The sequence below is a fragment of the Chamaea fasciata genome, unplaced genomic scaffold (genome assembly GCF_029207755.1).
Source record: "Chamaea fasciata isolate MVZ Bird 193981 ecotype frontalis unplaced genomic scaffold, bChaFas1.0.hap1 SCAF_2, whole genome shotgun sequence".
In the NCBI taxonomy this organism is placed as follows: domain Eukaryota; kingdom Metazoa; phylum Chordata; class Aves; order Passeriformes; family Sylviidae; genus Chamaea; species Chamaea fasciata.
Genome location: NW_027094087.1, coordinates 39945932 through 39964880, shown reverse-complemented (window position 1 = coordinate 39964880; position 18949 = coordinate 39945932). Strand labels below are relative to the sequence as shown.

At 37.3% G+C, this 18949-nt stretch overlaps 1 protein-coding gene across 1 annotated transcript in view; it reads left to right on the top strand.

Moving 5' to 3' along the window:
• The window catches only part of TRPC6 (transient receptor potential cation channel subfamily C member 6), a 78004-nt gene that overhangs the window by 39897 nt on the left and 19158 nt on the right, over positions 1–18949 (top strand). Inside the window, exons 2-5 of the mRNA XM_066175736.1 lie at positions 7741–8515; positions 14156–14341; positions 16233–16397; positions 18258–18471. Of these exons, the coding sequence (XP_066031833.1) occupies positions 7741–8515; positions 14156–14341; positions 16233–16397; positions 18258–18471 (1340 nt within the window). The remainder of the gene's footprint in view (positions 1–7740; positions 8516–14155; positions 14342–16232; positions 16398–18257; positions 18472–18949) is intronic.

Below are 18949 nucleotides of genomic sequence, written 5' to 3'. Positions count from 1 at the left end.
AGTATTTCCTATCTTTACACTACCTCAGAGTTGAGGTTGATCAAATGAGCTGTAAAAATAGGCAATTACACTTTAATTAAAGTGTGTTTTAAAATGTGAATTCATTCAACATTTTTTTACAGTGGAGGAAAAATGTTTGAGCAGGTGTTACATAGAAAGGAACTGGTTTTGCAGACATAGCTAGACATCATTCTGAGAAAGATCAATTACTGGAAAATAAAAATTCAGTTTTTTCAGTAATGACACTAAAATTAGTCGGCAAACATTATATTTAAAGTTTATTGTCAAATGTTTTCAGCAGCCAGCAGAAAATTATGAATGTGATCAGGTCCAACTCAACGTTCAGACCTACAAAATCCAGATCTGTAGAAGTCTTTTAAAGCTTTAAATTATAGTAATCCTCAAAGAAAAGAATGATCTCTTTTGACACTCCATGCTAAGCAGTCTCAACCCATTTCTTCATGTCATCTGCCTTGCTTTACCATCCTGTGCTGACCCTGAGATTAGCTCACTTGGTCAGAGCATGGTGCTAGTGACACCAAGGTTATGGGTTTGTTCCTCATGTGGGCTGTTTACATCAGAGCTGGACTCACTAATCCTCGTGGTCCCTTCCAACTCAGAATATTCTGTGGATCTCTTTGCTTTGCTTTGCAGCTGTGATGTATAAAAGTCTCTGGGCTGGTAAAGCACTCTCTTCTCTCTTTCTTTCTCTTAGGAAAGAATTTAAATCTCGTGCCCCTCTTTAGAAGCTTGAAGCAATCTTAGTGCTATTACCTTTTATGTGTTATTCCTGATAAATCTGTAAGCTGACTCGGTTACAGTTTTTCAGGTTACCTTTTCTCCTTAGGCCATTTTTATTCAGACTCTGTTTTCCCAATCATTTCTCTAAATACTTCTATTTACTTGTCATTCCCCTTTCAGTGGTTGGAAGCTACTTATCAGTAATAAGCCACTGTTTTTTTTACTCAGCTAAGGGTAAAAATTAGGGTGAATGAATGATAGATGGAATAAGGAGCCTGGGAACTGGTTGTTTGCCTTATGTTGGCTGCTTTCTCTCCATCATCCATTAGATAGCCACTAAACTACTTTTCAGGAGAGAGAGAAAAATCTTTTGTTATTTCCTGAAGAAAATGTTTGTCAGACTATTACCCTTCCAGGTTCACAAACTGTGATTGATGAAATACTCTCTAAAACATAATTGTTTTTAACTGCTTCTGGACAAAAACATTTGCACAACATAATCAATCAGCTTGGAGAAAACACTTCTCAGCAGTCTGTAAACAAAAATGCTTTGACAGTCCAGGTCTCAGAAAGAACTCTGGGACAGTTGCAGAAGGTAAATCAATTTTAACCAAAATTTCAAATAAAAATCCTAAAGATTATATATTTCATGCTGTGTGTTAAATGTACATCTTCTGACAAAAACCCCACAAGAGTAAAAATACTCTTACTTGCACCTTTCATCTGCTATAAATTAAATACTTAAGGGATGATTATTATGGGGTTTCCTTACTTCTAAGACAGTCACTGTCACTGATTATTTGTAAGCTTTATTGTACATGTCCACAGATGGTTTTGGCTTGTTATTTATAGTGTTTTTCAGCCCCAGCTCACCTATAATTCACCACCAGCTTCTAAGGGTTATGGAGGAACCTTGGATCCTCATGCCAAAAGATGGAAAGCCCAAGTTTTTTCAGACTTGTTTCAAGATGTATACTGTCTTTATATTTGGAATTTCAATTTAATCTTACTTTCTGCAGTTTGTAATTTTCTGTCCCTTAGCATGGTATCATATAGAGGTCCACACCATGTGTCTGTCTAAGCTTCCATCTTGTCTCTAGTTAGATGGAGTTTATATTATTAAATTTTATATATGCTGCTATTATTTTATGTATATCAATATATAATTTTATAAAATATGTTTGGCAGATTATATATAATATTATGCTATATGCTACATATATTTTTATATTTTTTTATGTAGAACTATGATAAAGGACAATAGAAGAATAGAACATCCAAATCCAAATAATTAGATAGTTTCAAGCTAATTTATTCTTGGGTGTTTGGTGCTGATGCTCTTGTTTGGTATACTTCCTATCTGATCTCCTAGGTAACTGCTATTTATTGACAGCTTACCAATAGCATAAGAGAATTAAATTTGAAAATGATTGATTTAGTTTAGCTTTTTTCTTCTGTTTGTAAAAACAGGCTCATGGCCTTTCAAGTTTTCTGGAAACTTCCCCACAGAGTTGGTTCAGAAGTGATTAATGGTTTCAACCTTATTAAAACTGTGTACTTGACTTTTAACAAAGAGTGGATACTATTGTCACTGTGATTGGACAATTTTAAAAATTCTTGAACTTCACAAGACTGAGGAGTTTGTGATTAAACCAGTGTGTCAATACAACTGGTTTCTCCATTTAGTTTACTCTGAGAGCTTTTGTCTCTATGTCTTTTTTTTTTTTTTTCTTTAGGATGCTGCCTGTAGTGTCAAACTCATTTTTCTTGCCGTGTTTCCAGCCTGTAGATTTGCACTGCTGGCAGTGTACATGAGTACACATTTATTTTCTTTTCATGAGAACAGCAGGCTTTATGTCTGGTTTTGGATTAATATATGCAAGTCAGGGACTTCAGTGTAGTCTCTTACTAAAGCATGGTCCTGAAGATAGTAGCAAAGTTGGGTTTTTTGAGTTTATATGTTCTAATTTATTGAGATGTTGCTCAATCTTCTTCTAAAGGTTAAAAACTTTTGAAGGAAGGACAAACCTCAAGTTTAAATGCATTAAGAGATTACTCTTTAAGGTAATTTTAAAGTATTATAAGCTCTTTTAAGTGAGTAAAGGAAGATGAGGATTCTAACCTGCTACTATACAAGCTTGTTCAGCTTCTAGCAGATACTGCAGAATCTCCTAAAAAACATTTTACTTTGGGTGCTAATGCTGTGGATACTCACAGTTGTTTCCCATGCCCAAACTTTCCCAGCTTCACCAGTCTTTGTAATGACAGTTCATATCCTCAAAGGGAATCGAGGATAAAAATCAGCTCTTTCAGCACAGTTCTTTCAGTTCATAAATCTGAGACTCATTTTCTGACACCTGATTAAGGAAAGTCAGAAAAGGCAGAATTCTGCCTCGCAGGAGAATCCAGAGTGCCTAAATGATTTCTTGGATGTAAATGCACTTGAGAGATAGCCAGAGATGTACTGTGCCAAAAAAGGTGTCTAATCATTTTACTTACAAACACTGACACAAGGGATTGCTGTATTTTAAGTTCAGGAAGCTTTATTCTAAAAGAGTTTTGTTCTGTGGCAGATTTAACCGCATGGATGTAGCAGGAAATGAGAAGAGCTTAATTTCACTCAGCAAGATGAAGGTTGAGAGGGGATATGATTGCTATGAGTTCATGTTTTGCAGGTAACTGCTGTCAGGGGAAAGTGCTACTTACTTTGAATAAAATAGATCCAAATTGGTGATTTTTAAATTTAGGCTGAAAAAATAGGTTAATGTTTCGGAGTACTAGAACAGTCAAATTCAAGATTAGTCTTTCAAGTGTGATTAGTGACAGACAATCAAATTTCAGCAAGACAGCAATTTCCTTCAAGACAGTCTGATACTTTAATGGGAATTGATATCTGTACTTGTAAGGAACTTATTTCATCATCCTTCTGTGGTCTATATTCCTGTTAAATTCTATGCATTAAAGGAGGCCTCTCACCTAATCTGCTGGGATTCTCTTTGAAACAATGGAAAAATATAGGTTCTCTATTTATAAAGTAGGTATGAGAAATGTCTCTCCTTTATCTACAGAGAAGATAAAAATGACTAATTTATATTAGAGTTCTACTGATCCTAGGGTGGAAGTGAGATGAGTGGAGTACCATCCTGTATAATTCACAAAATTAGTCTTACTATACTGCAAGTGGAAGATATGGTGGAGACTGTGTAACCTTTGTTGCTCTCTTGCATTTAATTTCTAATTTTGTAGAACTCCTTCCTGTAATATGATATCCAAAATGAAGACAATGTTCCAGCCTTGGTCATAGAGGCTCTTCAGTACTAAGGAGTAATGAGTACGGTACTTTAGACTGCATTTGCCCAAAGTACATTGATAGTGTCTTGCAACCAACAGTTACAATCTGAGAAGGATGAGGTTTCAAGTGGCTTTAAAATGTATGTGGCCACTACCTGTGACTTGGGCATCTCTTTAAGAAAAAATAAACTGGAAGGACCTTAGTGAATGTAAAATAAATGAAGGAACATCAAAATATAACAGGACTGAACATACTCTTCTGGATCATCAAATTCCTTTCCCTGCGCTTAGAGGCAATCAAGTGTCTTAGGCTTTTCTAAACAGACTCCTGAAGTAATGTTTGCTTCTCTATCTAATTAAGCACAAATAATAAAACAGAAAATTCAGCTTTCTGTGTTGCAATTGAACATATTCATAGCCTAGTGCTGCAAGAACCAGTTTTAATTACAGACCCTTAAATTTAATTAACTGTAGTTGAAAATGGACAAACCAGGATGTTCATTTCATACACATGAAATGCACTGATGCAGGAAAAAGTGATTATGTTGAGATTCTAGAGGTCTGCATCAGACATGTGGTACAGGCCAGCAAGCAATGAAAATGTATTCTATTTCATTCTATAATAGCTTCTAATTCAGATGATGAGCTACTGTATAAGGAATGCATGTATTTAATATCCCATTTAAGCAATGATTTTCTTCTAAATTCAGGCAAGGAAAGAGGAAGTGGTTATTAGACAAAGACGCTAATTCTAAGTGTTCTTCACTAGCAATGATTATCCTTTGCTTTGACAAACCATGCTGAATGTATTGCTAGAATAGAAATATAATCTCTTTCCATTATTTGAAAAATGAAAGAGGAAGTGTTTAATGAACAGCAATTTTTGGCTGTAGGCCGTGTCACTTCACCACCACAGACTGATTATGCTGGTGGACCCAGTGACAAAGGACCCAGGTGAGGCTGAAGTACTCAATGCTTCCTTTGACTCAGTTTTAAACAGTAAGATCTGTCCCCATAAGCATTATATTAGGTCAGTTAATCACCCCAGGCTGCTGAAGCTGATGCATCTCGGGAAAAAATAATGACCAAGACACTCTTGAAGGGTTTGTTTCCTTGTTCAAGGTTCGAATACTAGCAAAATAATTTTATACGGGGTTAGTTTTGCAGGGCACATAAAGATACGTACTTTATATCAATGATGTAATTGACGATTAGTTTAAGATTTGAATCTACACTGAGCACATCTTTATTATTTGGAAGAAGTTTTAAAGATATGATTTTTTTTGTGAGTTGAATTTATTATCTGTTTATAATCTGTTCAGAGGAGGTTCAAGTTGGACATCAGGAAGAATTTCTTCTTGGAAAGGGTTGTTAAGCATCAGAAAGGGCTGCCCAGGGAGATGGTGCAGTCACTTGGTACTTGGTACTTAGTGCTTTGGTCTAGTTGACAAGGTAGCAATCAGTCAGAGTTTGGACTTGATAATCTAGGAGATCTAGATCTTGAGATCTAGATCATGATGATCTGATGATCTGATGATGATGATCTGATGATCTTGAGATCTACGAGAACCTCCTGGATTCTGTCCTTCTGTGAAATAACTTCAGTATAAATAATTTAAAATATGTCTAGCAGTAATTGGTTGCTGCACAAAAGAAAGAAACAGTTCAGGATAGGGAATTTGCAGCATGCTGCTCAATAGGATGGATTCAGCATTTAAGATCATTTTGCTACTGCAGTTTACTCAATAATAATCAGTTTACTCAAAACTGAGAAGCCAATATGGAGCCAAGAAAGCTGCAAAACCTGTTGCACTTAAAAGATGGTAGAGAGCAACCTTGCCATGATTTCTCCCTCGGGTCTCAGGACTCTGTGTCTGGTTGGTTAAACTGAAGCCCAGGTCAGTGTACCTTAAAATTAGGTAGTGCCTCACACTGCTAAGGACCTTTTCTGGTACAAAAGAACAAATAAATAAAAAATGTATATGAAAACTTCACACTGCTTTTCAGATTTTCTGCAAATGTGATGTCACAGGAATACACTGAATTGGGAAAATACAGCAAGCTTACACAATTCAATACATACACGGGAAAAGTAGGACAAATATAAAATAAAGCTCATATAGCTTTTTTTCAAAGCTACATTTCAGAATTCATAGGATTCATATTTATCACTAGTAAAAAATTGCTTTCAAAATGAATTTAAACATAAAACTAAGTGTTTTTTTACATTGATTTAAAATATTTTTTGAAACAAGAGGAAGTGCTTCCCTACTAACAATTCTGAAAAAATACTTGTTAAAAATATCAAATAATGAAACTAATGATTATATTTAATAGTTACTGTTGTCAGTTGTGATATATTCGACATTCTATACCTATTATTATCTTGCAGAAAAATGCTCCTTTTATGTTTAAGACTTTGGCAATTTGAAGTATTTCCAGTGCTGCAGTGGACTGTATCTCTAAGAACAGAGAAGGCAAGAAGCAGAAAGGAAATTTATACTAAAGCTAAATCTTAACAACCTAGAATAAATAATACCTTGTAATATTACTTCTTGTGAAGAAATTTTGAGTCACGAAGGACTATTTTTTTTTACTGATATTTAAATTCATATTCATTAGTAATTAATGAACAAAATATTGCTCATGGTTATTTTTTGTGGGAAATATTGAGTGTACCGAAGTGTATTTGAGCATATGTATGTAAAGAATAATTAAGCTACTGTTTAATAAAGAAAAAAGATGAAGTTGTGGGGAATATTAAATAGTTTAGTGCAATTTAATTTCTGTTGAAGATTGGGATCTTAATTGGCTGAAATAAGACTGAATTAGTAAATTAAATTTTCTTCTTTTTAAAGAGAATGTAGCATGTTTTGTAACATTTCTCACAAAACTAAAGTTTTATATGTTCACTTTATTTATAATAATCACTAAATAATTATTAATGAGGTATTTAATAATTATGGTTGGAAATGGCTGAGGATTTCAGTAGTAGCAGACGGGACAGCATTTCAGAGCTATCATGAATCAAGAATTAGCGGGATTTGTTGGCAAGCCCCTGAGTGAAGGAATAAATAGCATATCAAGATTATGAACTGTAATAATGAAAAGAATGGCGGAGATGGGGAGTAAGAGATGTCATACAATGTATTTGATGTGCTTTTATCTTGTCCAGATTCAGTTAATGCCTGAGCATTCAATTATAGATGTCAGAAAAACATCAGCAGGGTGAACAGGAGAAACCAGAGCCAAAATGTAACTTAGATGGTTGCTGAAGTAGAGAGAATAAGAGCAAGTGAAGTCAGCCTGACTGATTTTGTGAAGCAGAAGGGCATTTAGAAAGTTTCCATCTTTGTGTGCCCTGCTGTCCTGAGTAGTCCCTCATTTCTCATCCCATGACTGCTGACTCCTTTCACACTGTGGCTTGTTCTCTGAGCTATGAGGACAAAATAAGGAAAAAAAGTATGGTTTTAAGTGATGATTGATGACAACTTTTTCTTCTTGTTGAAATAAAATGTAGCTAGCTACTGATTCTCAGGTTGTGTAGTAACAGTGGTTACAAAATGCATCGAAGACAGGGATTTTGGTGTCCCTGCTGCATTCAAAATACACAGCAGATAAAGGATTAGAGTATTTTTATTAATTATTATTCAAAATGGATATGCCCTTGCATAGAGAAGAACTAATGATTTTTCTGTGTGCACACAGCCGGGGCAACGAAAACAGACTGGCGCTGCGGCGACAGACCATTCTCCGGGAGAAGGGCAGGAGGCAGGCCAGCCGGGGGCCGGCCTACATGTTCAATGACCGCTCCACAAGCCTTTCCCTGGAGGAGGAGCGCTTTCTGGATGCTGCCGAGTACGGAAACATTCCCGTGGTTCGCAAAATGCTGGAGGAATGCCCCTCACTCAATGTGAATTGTGTGGACTACATGGGACAGAACGCCCTGCAGCTGGCGGTGGCCAATGAGCACCTGGAGATCACGGAGCTTCTGCTGAAGAAGGAGAACCTGGCCCGGGTGGGGGACGCCCTGCTGTTGGCCATTAGCAAAGGCTACGTTCGGATAGTGGAAGCCATCCTGAGCCACCCCGCGTTTGCGGAAGGCAAGAGGCTGGCTCTGAGTCCCAGCCAGTCAGAGCTCCAGCACGACGACTTCTACGCGTACGACGAGGATGGAACGCGGTTCTCCCACGACGTGACACCCATCATTCTGGCCGCGCACTGCCACGAGTACGAGATTGTGCACACCCTGCTGCGGAAAGGAGCCCGCATCGACAGGCCACACGACTACTTCTGCAAGTGCAGTGAGTGCAATCAGAAGCAAAAGCATGACTCTTTCAGCCATTCTAGATCCAGGATCAATGCCTACAAAGGTCTGGCCAGCCCTGCTTACCTGTCTTTGTCCAGTGAAGACCCTGTCATGACTGCCTTAGAGCTCAGCAATGAGCTGGCCGTGCTTGCCAACATTGAGAAAGAGTTCAAGGTGAGTAGAGGGACGCTGATTCTGTCAGACACAGAACTGCAAACTTTATCCTTCCTAAATCAGCAAGATAATGTGGGAAAAGATACTGTTCTTTACTGAATGGAAGATTTAAATCTTTTTGAATGTCGTATTGCCATGTGCGGACTGTAATTCATGCTGCTTATGTGGAATGTGCCAGTGAACTAATTTTCTACTTCCTATCAGGCAGGAGAGTGAAGGAGGTCCTTCAAACCTATGGCTGAAGCTGGTTTAGGGCAGGGGAAACAGGAGACTAAAGTGGCACATTTTAGTCACTTATGACAGATAAGTTGCATGATTCTATTAAACCCTTGTGCATTCCCTTTAGTTTCTTGTATTTGGACTTGAAGCTTTCATACTTCTTACAGTGTTTTGCATTCATTCACAAGGAGGATTCTAAATAAATGTCCTCCTTTTAAAATGTGCTATTCTGGTATTTCTTTTCACTTCTTCCTCTTTCTTACTTATTTGGACTTAGTTATATGTGAACTCTCTAGAGTTAAAAGTCCTTTTCAGTGTTGCACAGAAATTTTAGTATTTCATTAATGCATGTTTTTGAAAAAAATATTAATGGTTGAGACCCAGGCTCCATAGATTCTTGAAGCATGAGTTAAGGCAGTAAGAATGCAAGGTCTTATCTGTCAGTAAATGCAAATTCAGGCCTTGTGCAAACATTGCCAATGTTATTTATGAGCTGGGTTAGCTAAAATCACTTACCCTCAGTTGGCCTCATGGGACCCTGTCAAAAGCAGATGCTCCTGTGACAGAGCAATTTGTATAGACTTCACCAGCAGGAGGTCAACATCCTTCCAAGGCTGTAACAGAATAATTTCCAACAGTGTGTTAGCAAGTGTTTGAAGTTATCATGATCAATATTTAACAATAATCTTAGCAGTGGTACAGTTCATAAGACTGTGAACCTGTCTCTACTCAGCCAACCTGAGCTGAGGTGCTGCAGTTCTGAATGAATTCCCCTGCACTTGTGTTCATAGATATATCTTGGTACCAGTCAGTTATAAGATGCTGGAATATTTCTTGGAGAGGCAAAATAAGGAGGAGGAATGTACAAAGTGATTTTAAAAACTGCAGCTGAACTGCTGAAATTGGAGGCAAGTAGAAAAAATCAAAATGCTGGAAGGACCATTTCAGATTATTGCAGAGGATGGATATCTGCCCCATGAAGTCACTGGCAGAAACCTTTAGGACCTCAGTGGACTGAGATTTCATCCACTGATTTCATGTACAGTTCAGAGAAGGGTATTAAAACCACATACTTCTTTCTCTTTAGCAGCTGCTGATGGGAACAAAAGGACTTGATTAACTTTAAGCAGAGTAAATTTAGAACAGAGCTGAAAACCATTTTTCATAAACCATAAGTGCAGGCTGTTAAGTTCACTGCTATGTTGGGATAAATAGCATGTCTGATTTGTAGGGGCTGTATATCCTTTACTACAGTTGGAGTCACACAAGCTGAGATTATTGTTAGGATAAATAAACATCATCTGGAACAGCCAGCAAGAGGTGCCCTTCAAATGTATGCTACAGTAGACTATCAGTGAGATGAATGGGAGCACAGTCCCTGTCCCTGGCACCACCAGGCAGGGAGTGGAGCACACAGGTGAGAACCCAAGTAGTCTGGGTCACAAAACAAGCTTCTGCAGCCAGGTCTGAGGAGGTCCTTCTTTGGTGACTTCCGTTTTTCCAGTTCCTCTTTTGTCTCAGTTGCTCTCTCTAAAATGAGAGCTTCACTTCTAGTGTAGTGTTGTACAAAGAATTTTAACAGGTTTTAGAACTGTCCCTCAGCAGAAACAGATGAGAGACAAAGCAGCTCCATACTGCTGGGCATTAATCATCCAGGCTCTGCTGGGAATATACATACTCCTTGGGTAGAGTGGAGTGGAATAGGAACAGTGAGGAGCATGAGCACAAGGCAATGCAGAAACTTAACTCTCCAATAATTCAAGGTTTCACCGGGAGCGGGAAGATGGCAATGTAAGGTCTTTTGGAAATGTTTTTATAGATACTGAAACCATGCGGTGGTTCTGGATAAATATTAAAGACTGTGGAGTACATTTATAACTGAATTGATGAGAGTTGACATTTACACTATTGATAAGCAGTGACATTTACAGTATCTAGACAGGCCAGGGACTTGACTGCAAAATACCTGCCTTAGGTTCAGTGGAGGCAGTAAAAGTGTGTATAAGTTACGAGAAATGGAGGCTGTCAGCTTTACTGAGTCTGGGCTTGTTTGCACCCCTGCAAGCTCATATCCCTGCTTGCAGCAATTAATCTAAAAAATTATCCTTCCTTTATTTCAGGCGTTTGCTACAATTGTTTGGAGAGTCTAGTCACTGCATAAAAGTGTGGATTTGGTAAAAATGCTTTACCTCTATTAATGTAGTCAAAACAAGTATATTTTTAGTGCATAGGTTAAGTAGACATGGCAAATCTTTAGCTCCACCTAGGGTTAGCCTGAGCCATTTAAAGTATTTCAAACCTTACCTAAATTAAAACCGAGCTTTCTGTAGTGATGCTCCCCTGGTCTCCTGGCTGTGGTCTCCTGCTGCATGGTCAGAGGTAAAGCAGGGCATGGTCGGCTGAGGTTTTCAGAGTGGGGAGAGCCTGCTTGCCCCCTTCCTTGGCACCCCAGGACAGTCTGCAGCTGCCACGAGCACTGAGGGTGGGTGACTCCTCTCAGCAGTGCTACTCTCTCTCTCAGCCCTCTACCCACCAGCATTGTTCCCCTAGCTCCTCATCCCCCACAGTGTTCACCCCAAATCATCACTTTCCTTCTGCAGGGTGGGAGCAGCTAGTACTGCTCCCTCATCCTTGGTGTTGTGAAATTTGGCAAAATTTGTTTTTTTTCCTAAACTGCTAAGGGGCCCTGAACCAGTGTTGTCACATGCAGAGAATAAAGCTAACACGTTTTACTGGAGAATTCAGTGCTGATTCTTTTTAAAGCCTCCAACTTTAATTTCTAACTACCATCTGAAGTTTCTCAGGAATGGTTTTTTTTTTTTTTAAATCACTAAGTTTACAACATGCAGTTAAGGAGAACTCATTATCCATGCCTTTGTCCATTTCTGAAAATAAGTCAAACAAATTGCCCCATTGGCTCACATAAATTGTAGGAGACATGAGACCCAGGGAGGGGGAACTTTGTGTGTGTGACAAGAGACACTGAAGATTGTATCCATCATTTTTGCTGTCATTTCATTTTTGTTCTGCCTTCAGCTGACTTTGCCTGTGCCACGGCCGAGGTGGAGGCAGTGATGGGCAGTGCTCAATTTCCCAAAGCTCGTTTGCCGTAACCTGACTGCCGAGAACTTTTCAGCTCAGCCACCACCAGTGCTCACAGCTGTGGCAGCATTTCACGGGAGGAGGAACTGTTTTATTGCATTTGAAAATGAGAAAATAAACTGACGGATTTTATGGATGAATTTACAGGGTACTGATATGTACTGTGGTACTGTGTACAAACCTAAATTCAGAAGGGATAACTCCCCTGTACAGTAATGGTCTCCTCACATACTGTTTTGAAACTCCATGTCAGGTGTCAGTCGCTTGAGATGGTAAATACTGTTGAAGAGTGTGTGTGAGTGTGGATGTATGTACCCATCTTTCTATCAGAAAAAATGCACATACTAATATATTACAATGCTTTATAACTTACGAATGATATTTTTCTTATGTTTATTGAAAGTTATTTGGTTTTTTATATTGGTATTCAAGGGTCAAATATCAGTTTGGAAGGGTTGGTACTTAATCATACAAGGGTGGGTAGTTGCCTCTATGTTTCTCCTTTGTCTGTGAATTTAAAATGGCTAATTTGCCTTTCATTTGGAAGAGAAAATTCATGTGTTAAAAATACTGAATACTGAATTGCAGCTTCTGCAAAAAATGAAAGCCAAACAGAAGGTGAAATATTACTCTCAAAAAATGTCTTTCTGTAGTGCCAGAAGTCAGGATTTTGGTTACCCTCTTCTGTTATTCATCTGAATGGAGGGAAAACAAATAATGCAATAATAAATTATTCAGAATGACAGAAAGTTATTAGTTTTAGTATTTAGCTTCTGTTGTCTTTTTACATAAATGGCATTGAAGTGCCTTTTGCTTTTATGACAGATCTGAGTTACCTTGTTTATGTTATATTATTAAAAAAATAAATCACTAGCAGTTTTATGTAGATTTAAAATAGTGTCTGTAAATATTTGTCTGTTTGCATCCATCTAAGCAAAGTGAAGTGTAAAACTTGGATGCAATCCTTTAATATATCCAAGTAATAAACTGTTATTGTAGTGTTGTGGGTAATAGAGCACAAAGATGCATGAAGTGCACCCTCAGCAAATAAATTAGGGTGTCTTGTATGCTCATTCTCTTCCAGGATGAAGTAATGGATGCATTAGATGGCAGTTAGTATGAAGGAAATGTTTAAAGAGAAGGAGCTAACTAGGGACTAAGAGTGGAAGAAAGGGAAATACCCTGAAGAACAGACTGGAAGAGGGGGAAATGTGTCAGTGTAATAAAAGCATTTGTAGAAAATGACTTTGAACATGCCACAGAGACTACATGAGACTACACATTCCTGTGTGGTGTTGGGTGGTTGGAGGTTTATTCCACTCTTTTGTTTAGGAAAAATTTTACAGTAATTTCATCTTTTAAAGACATTAAAATGAGTAGAAATCACAAAAATAGCAGAAGTTGTTGACACATGCATAAGTAAATCTCTAGTGAGAATTTTTTTTGGCTTTAGATGCACATCTATACCTAACTCCCTGTCTGCCCATATAAAAGCTATATCCAACTTTTATGACCTAAACACAGGCGCATATAAGGAGTGGTTAATGAACTGCAGATTGCAATGATCAAAATACCGTTTTCTGTTTTGACTTGCATCTTTTGGAAAGCAGTGCCCAAGGAAAACACTTGTTAGTTAAACAATAAGCAACTGAAGCTCCAGTTGCAGAGCAACATTTTGGCTCACAAGGTGAAGTCGCTTGTGACATCCTTGAGCTAGAGCAGAGCTGCAGTCAGAGATGTGGCATCACCACACAAGCTGTACCACTGCTGGCAGTGTTGCTGGAGAACGGCAATCAAACCTTGTGTTTGCAAGCTAGAATAGGTGTTGGAAAAGGGGAAAGCCAGAGTGTACAAGAATAATTCTAAGCCTTAGAAAATACTTGTGCAATTCAGAAGGAGGTTAAAAACTTCTTTAGATGTATTCTGTGTAGGACATTCATCTTGTCCAATTGATATCTCTACGGCGCAATTTTCTGTTTCTTTTCTAGACTTCTGTGACAGTGAAAAGAAAAATTTCCCCTGTGCTATACATCTCAACTTGAACTGGTCATTAAAATGTGTCATACAACACCTGTGAAAGTGTTTGGGTTTTTTTTTTTCTACTTTAATTTCCTCTAAAGCACATCTAGAGGAGTGATTCAGGTGTGAAAACTGATAATGTAGATGTGCAAGACAATTTGGGACATTTGGCAAAAAAAAGCTTAAAAAAAGATGCAAAGAAGCTATTCATGTTCACAGAAGTGTAGATGTAATGTAAAATTGCTTCTCTCATGTTGGATCTAAACGCCAAGTTTTTTTCTTTCTGCTTCTGTTTTCTAGAATGACTACAAGAAACTGTCTATGCAGTGCAAAGATTTTGTAGTTGGACTGCTTGATTTGTGCAGAAATACAGAAGAAGTGGAAGCTATTTTGAATGGTGACGTAGAGATGAGCCATAGTAATGGAGAGCACGGTCGTCCCAGCCTTAGCCGCTTAAAACTCGCCATCAAGTATGAAGTTAAAAAAGTAAGCAATTATGTTGATCAAACAGGCGTGTCATGATGGTGGTATAAAATTGTGCTATTGTTAAATTTTATGTTTTGGTAGCCTGCAACACCAAAGTGAATATTTGGGCCCTTTGGGCACAGTGGCTTTACAAGCAAAAGAATCCTCACTTGCAATATAAACAAGAACAAGATATTTAAAGTGAATACTGGTCACAATGAGCATCAGAGCAAATTACTCTAAAACAGTGTGTAGCTATGTGCAAAATTTTTTGATATATATTTTTATTTTAAATCTGTTTTTTAAAGAAAACAAGATGGAAAAATTTGGCACTACTTCTGAAGCTTGGAAAAATGTAGGATTAAATAAATGCTAGAGAATAGCACATCAGTCCCAGTGTTCTACATAATAAATGTTGATACAGGTTTTTGTCAAGTTATTGTGTCTTGCTCAGAAATTTGAGAAAATCTGGAGCAACTGCGTGTCTCAGAAGAAACTGTGCTTGTGTCTGTACAGAGGTATCAGAGGCACAACCTAGGAATATCAGTACAGTGGTTCTTAGTTCAGGAGAAAGCAGGCTTTAGGCAGTGCCAACTACAGGCCTTTCTTTGGCTAGCTTTCATTTCTACTGTCAGTTTAATACTCTGCTCGCCATCTGAATAGTGCTCAGTGAAACCAACTGATTTTGTAGCTGCATAAACATTGGAATTTCCTAGGAAACTTATCTTGGATAGTATAGGTTGTAAAATTGTAGGTGACTTGTGTCAACCAGGGAGAAATTGTTTGTGTGGTGAAGTTTGTACGATCAAGTTTGTACAAAGTTTTCAAAGATCAAGAAGACACAGATAAAAGGTATACTTCAAAAGCATGTTACTCTAAATTTTTACAAAAATGGAGTTCACATGCTTGGGGGACACACAAAAAACTTATATGTGAGGTGAATTTATGTGTTCATGAAGAGAAGAACAAAAACCCCATTTTGGCTGAACCAATATATGAACACAAACCTGCAAAACACTTGCCAAGCTACAGTCACTGAAGAGAGCTGAAACAGCTGTTGAAGAGAACAGATTATATTGAGTATGGGTGCTTCATACTGTTTGGTCTTAATGATTCTGCAAATGTGAACTATTTTGCAACACTTTCTCTTGTCTCAATATTATTTCTTGTACCTTCAGCCAGACATCTTTTAAGTATAGAGGAAGGATTTAGGAAAGAAATACTACATTAAATTAAACTTTTATTTTATTTATAGATTTGGATTAAAAAATGTACAGTGCACAAGAAACTACTATTTTTTTAATATCTACCTTTGTAAGATGACTTTTATACTGTCCAGAGGACACAAAGAGCCTTATAGGACAGACTTTTCAGTTTTGCAGTTTGTCCAAATGGTTCCAGAGCCAAGTTATAAATAATCCTCATCTGATTTCCTGCAAATGTGACAGCTGTTTTCTCATGCCAGCTGAGAAAAATGGTATTTTCTGTGTTAACATGTGAAAATAGGATATATTCTTTCTTTCCTAAGTGAAGCTTATGTAACGTTTTTTGCAGAACCAGACTTAAACTGTCGGAATTTCTGAAGCAGTAAAATTAAAATTATAAATATCAGAAACATATAGAGTTTGCCCAGATAAATTCACCTTAGATGAAATTAATAGTTTGTGATGGAACATAGTGTTAATAAATATGTTTTTTAAGTTAAATTATTTATTGCTGATGGCAACATGCCTGTTTGCTGGGAGATTTGGCTTAGCAAGATAGTTTTTCTTATGACCCTGTTAATGCTCTTTTGAATATATGCTGCGTTTTCAGTATTCCAGCATTCTTAATGCACTTCCTCTATATTTTTTAACAGAAGTTATTCTGATAGCAGTATTGTTTCTGTGCCCTTTATTATTATTATTATTAGTTTGTAGCGCACCCAAACTGCCAGCAGCAGCTCCTCTCAATTTGGTACGAGAATTTGTCGGGTTTGCGGCAGCAGACGATGGCAGTGAAGTTTCTGGTTGTCCTCGCGGTTGCGGTCGGACTGCCCTTCCTCTCCATGGCCTATTGGATTGCTCCTTGCAGTAAGGTCAGCCTGGGAAACCTTGTCAGGGCCTCCTGATAACGCCTCTGCACATAAATTCCTTTATGACAAAGACACACTTAAGTGATATTTCAGAAACGTCTTGTTTTAAAGCCAGGTTGGAAAGGAATCGCTGCAAGGTTGCATGTTCAGCAATTGTAATTAAGATAGGTAAATGTGTTGTGTTAATTGTAATATGAAGTAAACTAAGCTACAATGGTTGACCAAGTGTTGCCTTGAGGAAATCCTTTATAAACAATGAGTCAAACAGTTTTTCATTTATTTCTTGCTTAGCATGCAGATGCAGGGATACTCACCATTGATTCCAGATCTAAACTAAGTTCAAGCTGTGGGTTGATTCCAATCATCTCAAAGCCAGTTTTATTTTTCATGATTAAAAATAAATAGATGAAAGTCAAGACAGTGCTAATATTCATAATATTTAGTAAGGCCTTCAAATCAGTAACACAACCTGCCCTGCATTCTCTTGCAATGCACTTTCTGGGATTGGATACCAGAAATATGTCTGGTTTGGTTTATATATAGTATGAAAACCCCTTCCAATAAAGATGGGTTGCAGTTTCTGACCTCACTGAACTTTGTGTTGAACCCCTGTTTCAGTTGGCCAGTATCCCTTTTGAATGATCACTAATGGAAAATTTCCCTTGAAAGCATGTTAGAGAGACAAATGGCCTCTTGTAAGCGTTGTTCAACATGTTGCAGTGTGAGATCCACAATTCTAGCAGGTTGAAGTCTGTAGCCTTTTAATTTTTGCCATATTGTTAATGTCTTTTAATCTAGACAATAAAAATCAGTTACATTATTTTCACTTTTTGGTATTGTGACTAGGGGTTTTATGAATAGTTTTCTCTTAAAATGCCTTGAGATACAACACATTTCAGTAATTGATTTTCTGCTCTAGCAGTGACTTACCTACTTGTTGTTTTCCTTTTTCAGTGATTTATTTGTCCTATACAAATGCAGTCAGTCTAAAATTAAAAAGTACTTTTCTGCAGCTGCTGACTAAGTGGACAAGTTAAGGCTCTTAATAATAATACAGGCACTCTCAAAAACAAAGTAAAGAATTGCTAAAAGTTCAACATCATGTGAGTTTGTATGGAATTTTTAGGTTTTTTAAGTGTTGCATTAAACCATTTTTAAGTTGTTCGTAGTCATTACAAAGCTGAGAACTTTTCTATTGTACAAGTCAGGAGGAAATTTAGACTCTACAGAACTACAAATATAACCTTCTGAGATGTCACGACTTTTTTTAAAAAAGAAAATAAGTTGGGAAGACTGCAGAGTAACTGTGCCAAATTGAGTACCACATTAGTCAGGAAAGGGAATTATTTTCTTTATAAATCACTTATAGTGATAATGCTTCTAGTGTGTCAAAATCTTATTTTCTGTCTTGCCTCACAATGCAGCTGGCTAGTATTAAGAAATTCAACAAATGTAGTAGGTTTTTCTCTTGATTATCTATAATAGACATGGATGCCACAAAATCATTGCAGTATTATTTCAAATCACTGAGTTAAAATATATATTTTATATTTTTTCATTTCCATTTCACTGTTAATCTATCGCTGATATCCTAACAGTGAAACTGATAGATTATTCCTCTGAAAATAGCAGATCAGTAGAAACTTCTAAAGATGACTGTGAACAGGGCAGCATACATTTTCATATATACATATATATAAATATATATATTTCATATATACATATGCATATACAAACATTTTCAAATATTTGTTTCTTTGTGTTATTGAAATATATGGTTATCTGTGTGACTGCTCTTTTTATGTATGTTTTATTTGGAATCAGTCAGTGCAATATCCTTGTGTTTCTTAATCTCTGTTGCAGCTGGGGAGGATAATGCGTGGACCATTTATGAAGTTTGTAGCCCATGCAGCCTCTTTCACCATTTTTCTTGGTCTGCTTGTCATGAATGCAGCTGACAGGTTTGATGGCACCAAACTCCGACCTAATGAAACAACAGACAATGTAAAACAGCTTTTTAGGATGAAAACATCCTGTTTCTCATGGATGGAGATGCTTATTATTTCTTGGGTAATAGGTAAAAATTTTTGCTTAAATTTGTCTTGCTGTGATTACGAGTGAAGCTGAACCCAACTGAATCCTTTCCTTTTAATGTTTTGTGTAAAAATTGCAACGAAAGGAGTTTATTCAGCTGTCCTCATTCCCACATGAGACTTGTGTTTTTAATTGGATGGCAGCAAGATTCATGTGTCTAGTTTAACACCAACATGAAGACTAAGTATTTAGGTGAAATATATATTATCTGAATGTGACTTAATTCAGCTTTATGAATGACAAAGCAAAGTGTCTACCAGTTTTTGAGGTGGTTGAGTCACAGTGTGAGCTTCCAAGGAGAATGATTTTTATATGACGAGACAAGACTTTTTGTGTCCAATTGTCTCTTATCCTCTTACTTTGCAAGCATGCCTGCAGAACTAATAGTGTTTAGCTGAATATATTGGTGACAAAAGAGAAGAATATAGATCCCTGAAGATTCAGGGGTAGATTTTTCCATC